The sequence below is a fragment of the Morus notabilis genome, unplaced genomic scaffold, assembly GCF_000414095.1.
Source record: "Morus notabilis unplaced genomic scaffold, ASM41409v2 Scaffold518, whole genome shotgun sequence".
Classification (NCBI taxonomy): domain Eukaryota; kingdom Viridiplantae; phylum Streptophyta; class Magnoliopsida; order Rosales; family Moraceae; genus Morus; species Morus notabilis.
Genome location: NW_010366577.1, coordinates 1,308,687 through 1,314,686, shown reverse-complemented (window position 1 = coordinate 1,314,686; position 6,000 = coordinate 1,308,687). Strand labels below are relative to the sequence as shown.

At 36.5% G+C, this 6,000-nt stretch overlaps 1 protein-coding gene across 1 annotated transcript in view; it reads right to left on the bottom strand.

Annotated features, from left to right (window-relative positions):
* The window catches only part of LOC21409824 (valine--tRNA ligase, chloroplastic/mitochondrial 2), a 38,265-nt gene that overhangs the window by 21,382 nt on the left and 10,883 nt on the right, over window positions 1-6,000 (bottom strand). Inside the window, exons 6-11 of the mRNA XM_024173801.1 lie at window positions 4,937-5,028; window positions 4,634-4,687; window positions 3,889-3,941; window positions 3,725-3,792; window positions 1,641-1,716; window positions 1,360-1,443 (exon numbers count right to left, since the gene is read on the bottom strand). Of these exons, the coding sequence (XP_024029569.1) occupies window positions 1,360-1,443; window positions 1,641-1,716; window positions 3,725-3,792; window positions 3,889-3,941; window positions 4,634-4,687; window positions 4,937-5,028 (427 nt within the window). The remainder of the gene's footprint in view (window positions 1-1,359; window positions 1,444-1,640; window positions 1,717-3,724; window positions 3,793-3,888; window positions 3,942-4,633; window positions 4,688-4,936; window positions 5,029-6,000) is intronic.

The window sequence follows — 6,000 nt, the reverse complement described above, 5'->3', positions numbered from 1 at the left end:
GCAGGAATTATTAATCAACCTTCAATGTATATTAACTATTTAATAGACATTTGTTTGTTTCTTATAAAAAATGATCATAGGAAAGTCCAAATTACGTCAACATCCTATCTTTTGAATTTGTTTGTCCAAATTGTGAGAAGAATGTTCATTCAAAAATATTGTTTCTAATATATAAAAAGAAAAGGGGTTAATTCTACAGATGGTCCTTGACTAGATCCCACTTTGGTTCATGACTTTTAAAACATCACAAACTTAACCCTGATTGATCAATTTGTTTCAGCTTTAGCCCTTCTCATTAGTTAGGTGTTAAAAAAAAGGATGGAATATGCACGTGGTGTTAATAGAAAATAACACACGTGCTAACAAACGCGAAATATGCAAGCAATGCTAACGGAAATTAACACACTACTAATAGAAAGTCACCCTTTTACGATCCTCCTTTTAACATCCAACTGACAAATGGGCCAACAAATTGATATATTGAGGTTAAGTTTGGAACATTTTAAAACTCAGGGACAAAAGTGAAATTAGAGTAAAATGCCAGGGGACTACCTGTGAAATTAACCCTAAAAGAGTTTATGCTAATTATAAGACTGAAAAATTTATAATAGATTGCTTTTTTGTAAGGGTGGCTTATGTATTTATGATTAGACAGAAAGGATGATAGTAGTGTTGGCCTTCTACTGATGCACGCTAACAAAGCAAGAATAATATGAACAAAATTCTTAACAAATTTACTTATTGCAGGCATTTTTGGTAAACTGTTTTTTGTAGCATCAAATATAACGAATGAACAGCTAACCACCATGCACCAAGGGACTATTTCACATTAACGGGCGTCCGTGGCCTGATCTAGTTAAAAAACAGGATAAGGTTGTCTATTAGTGCTCAGCTGATATTCGTGAAATGGTGCATTCTTGCTAAAATTGGTTGAAGATGATTCAATCCACATTGCCGTCCAAAAGGCTATACAAAGCACTTATCAGTAATGACCAAGTAGCTATTTACCTTTTATAATCAAGCTTTTGTTTCTTATTAAACAATTAAAAAACATCCCAGTCTATCATGAACCAAGCACATTGAAGTCAACTGTCACGTTCTTCAAATTGGATTCTTTAACTTCTTCAGCAAAAGATTGTTAGAACCCGAGACCATATTGAAATTTAATTCTAAAACCAATATTTCTCATCAAATCTCATCAGACAATTCTGGTCCAATCCAATGAGGCTTCAACAAATTATATGTTGATTTTTTTTTCCTAAGCACTTCCCCAGAATATCAAGGAAAATGTTCAGCTCAAGCAATTATGAGAAACAATTAGCAATGCAAAGATAAAATTATATGATACACGCGATTTACCTTATCAGCAATTATAGGGACGTGACGACCGTACGTCATAGGTACAATAGCCATCTTACCAATGTACTTGGAATATCGATCATCCTGCATGTTAATAATGAAATTCGAAACATCATGAAAAAAAAAAAACAAAAAAAATAATGCATTTCTGAAATGTCTGCCCGCCCTAAACCAAAAAATGGTAACCTAGGTTGTCTCTGTATATTTTAAGTTTCCTGTCTAAGAGAGTGAGAGCAAGTCTCTGGGTTTACGTGGTCCATCAATCACAAAAGCTAACTTACCTGAGGATTCACTGCGATGGCTACATCACCAAATAGAGTCTCTGGACGTGTTGTTGCTATTGTCAGGAAATCGCTACTGAAAACAGTTAAAGTATCAATCACTATGCATATCATTGAGACCCATGCAAATATATTGCAATATATTAAAAGCAACTGAACAAAGATTCAAAGAAATGTATCTATGCAAGTATTTTTTGTATTGCCATCTAGTCCCTCCTAAAAGAAATCTGCATTGTAGGGCATTTTTTATTTTATTTTATCAAATCACATATTATTATTATTATTATTATTATTATTATCATTATTATTATTATTATTGATAAGAAACAAGAAACTTCGTTGAACAAAAGAAATTACAAGAAGATTCAAGAGGGATGAGCAATCCATCAGGAGCAGAAAACAAAAAGAAATACAATAAAAAAAAAAATATATATATATATATGAACACAATTGAAAAACAACAAGAAGTTGACATCCAAGTTGAAAAGTTCGAGATGTATCTGTCTGGAAATCCTCTTTTTTATTATTTTAGCATACAAGAGGAAGGATTGATTTAGAGTTTCCTCAACAATCACAAGGAAGAGGCCTCCGCAGGTGTGACCTAATAGTTTGAGAACAAGGCAGTTCCACAAATTCAAAGGTAGACCTTCAATACCAATCCAACTATTTCTGGCCTCAATCCAAACATAATTCCAATGAGAATTCGTGCTCCATTGCTTCATGTTGGCTATGATAGCTCCTCTGTAAAACAGATTCTCTTCTGTCATCAGAAAATTCTTCTACTTTTCATCCCTTCACCATGAAACAGCACTGTCAGTTACCATGGGGATCAACTTGATAGCCTAGCCTAATCTACTTCTCAGTAATCCTTTGATGATGTCCCACTGCGTGTCTGATCTTTTCCTAAAAACTACAACCGCCAACTTCCAAGTTCTTAATATGTCGTTCGAGGCTGCGGGCTCTTGCTTTGAAAACAATGGGTTTGCTAGCTTTCCTCCACCTTCTTCTTTCCTCCCTTCATAGTATACTCGTTAGTCACCTCCTTTCTCTTGGTTCTGCTTTCCTTCCATAACTCTCATGTCGAATCAACTTTCAGTTGCTTCTATGGTTGAAAAAACTCTGGAGACAACCTCTAAACTTCTCCCAGCCTTGAAGCATACTCCCCTAGAATTACTATGTTCCTTATTCCTCCATTCTTTATCTTCAAGATCTTCATGAAGTTCCCCCACTTTATTCTTGTTGCGTTCCAATATTCAACCTATAATTTGACCCTCTATAGAATCTTCTAAATCCACTCTCCTTGCCCTTGATCAATGCTTCAATGACTTATGTGCACAGCCATGCCGCACATCCCAACTCCACTTGTATTGAAAAGCTTCGTACTATGTTTCTCTCAGTAATCTCAATCTCACTTTCTGGGTAATCTAATCTAAAGATGAATAGTTTATGTTCAGTTCTAAAATCCTAATCAAAGTGCTTATACCTCATTTTATTAGATATAATCATCTAATGAAAAGGACCAAAGACCTAGCCAAATGAAATTATAGAGAGGAAAGTTATCCTCAATAAAATAAAACAAAATAAGGCAAGCTAAGCTACAAAACAAGCCTAACACCAAACTATGTCAGAAACAAGGAGGCCACTACAAAACTCCTTGTCTTGGTGTCCCAAATTGCAACCCGAAACTTTACTATTGCCAGATGACGACACTTTCCCCTAACAAGGAGACTGATTTTTATTTATAAATGCATAGTCTTCCCTTTTTTTTTTTTTTTGGTTAAAAATAAAGTTTCGTTGCTAAATAAGCTTTACAGGTTTTATCTTTACAAATAACAACATGCCTTAAATGCTACAGAAAACTTTTCCTACCTGATATAAATATAAAATAAGTAATAAGAGCAGCAACAAACAACTCAATTATGAGAAGAGAACCCACAATAATATCCCAATGGGTTATTTCTAATCATCATAATTACCTGCAGGCTAAGAAGAAAGCCTAATCTTCAAAAGGAATGTCTCAAAAGAAACCACTTTTTGATATCACATTTTCATAACAGGTTAGAAATGAATTTGGTAATTACTACCTTGAGCCTCCAGCAACGCGATACTTAATATAATAAAGAGTACCCGATTCTTCATGATATTCTACTTCCTGGGCGCATGTCAAAAGGATTAATGTCAATACTTAATAGTTTAAAACTTGAAAAGTTACAAGAAACAGTCATTAGCCATTCAAAACTTAACTCACCAAATCTGAAACTGCGGTTTGTAGACTAGGAGACCAGTTCACCAAGTAAGACCCTAAACGAAGGAAAAGGAATAAAAAAACAGAAGAATTATATCTTTATAGTTTATATCTGTATAATAATGCTTACTACGAATCAGTGACATTTTCTTTTCAATGTAGGATTTAGAATAATATGGCTGACATGAATCCAAAAACTGTAGAATGCATCTCCAAAGATAAACTAAAAGTGTTGAAAACTACCAAAAGGGAAGAGGAAAACATTGACTCTAACGAATTTAAAGCTTCTTTAATCCTGTGGCAGGAAAAAAATGTTGCAGTCGTAGGAACGTTTCATCATGTATCCTCTTTTTTTTTTTTTTTGAAAAAATGTTATTTTTGAAAGACCGATGCATCACCCTTCATAGCAGCTTCCTAAATGATTGTAAGGAAGACTCTAATTCTTCCATACATCGTATATCAGTGAAAAATATGGAAGAACGCCCAACATTTTCTATCTCTTCATTTGATGCAAATATGACAAGAAACTTATACAACAAGACCATCAGTTTTCTCAACATACAACACTTTCCTGCCTTTTCTTTTTCTTGAATTGTTATTTGTACTGATGTCATATAGATAATAAAGAGTAAGAGCGTGAGGCAGAATGATTCCAGCCACTAGAACTCCACTAAGGGATCAGGCAACAGAAAAAAGTTCCTAGAGAGCCAAGGCATAAAACAGTGACCAATGGAACTTAGGTTTATACCTTGATAGATTAGACCTTTATCATGAAGCCTGACAAAGGCCTCAATTACAGCTCCTGCAAGAAGTAAAAGGGGCCGTCTCAGTGTATAAAAGCAGCACAAGGTATAAACATTTGATATAAAAACAGATTCATCATAGTTCTAAGATTTATTCTAAGGAACTATAAGTTATTTATATCCAACAACTTTGACTTCCAAAAAGGGCAGAGTAGAATTATTTATATACTCAACACCCAACAAATCATAAAACACACTCATAAAGCATGCTCTATCATCTATTATCTATTACATAGAAAATATCTTACGACTTAGCTGTTCATCAAGGGTGAAGTGCTCTCTATTCCAATCACAAGAAGCACCAAGTCTTTTGATCTGATTTATGATTGTCCCACCATACCTGATCCATATAAATGCAAATTTGTTAGGAACCTAGCGATATCGTAGAAATTGTAACGACAAAATGAAGAACTCAACCAGAAAAGTGGTCTGGTTTCTTGTATTGATTCAAGGTAAAAACCAAATTGCAGGAAGCAAATTACAAGCTGAGAAATAAAGATGGAGGAGTTCGAGGACTCCTCCCAACCTCCACATACTAAGTTCTCACACAAATTCTCGATACTTTTCCCTCTCAATCCCTCTCCTATTTATTCTACTCTCCTCCCCTAACAGACTCTCGGGAACCTCACCCACCCAAAACCTTCTCGTAACAAACTTCCCTCCAGCTAATCCAAGTCCAATCCCGGAACTACCCTTGCTCCTTCCCTCCCTGGGCCTGGCCATCCTTCTTTCTTCTCCTGGCATAAACAAACCTAAGGGGTGGATGCCTAACATTATCCCCCTCTTGAAGTGCAACCTTGTCCCCAAGGTTGAAATCAGGGAATTGCTCTGCGATTGTGGCCAGTGGTTCCCATGTAGCATCCCATGCTGGTAAGCCTGCCCATTGTACCAAAACCTCGGGCACCTGTCACCCCCAGCACTGATGGTGCGCGAATCCAAAACTGAAGCCGGTTGCACAATGAGTTCCAAGTTGCCAGTCAACTGTTCCGGTAGGGGCTGCCCCTGCTCAAGGTTATCGTTGAAAGCCTTTAGCTGGGATACATGGAATATCGGATGTATCGTGGCGGTAGCCGGCAAATTAAGGTGGTAAGCGACCTGCCCCACGCACGCGAGGACTGGAAATGGCCCATAAAACCGGGGGCTGAGCTTCTCATTGATCTTCCAGGCCAAGGATTTCATAAAGTAGGGGCGAAGTTTTAGCAACACTAAATCTCTAGGTGAGAATTGGACCTCTCGACGGTGTTTGTCGGCGAATTACTTCATGCGTTGCTGGGCTAGTAAGAGGTGATGTTTAAGGGTGTCCAACATTTGG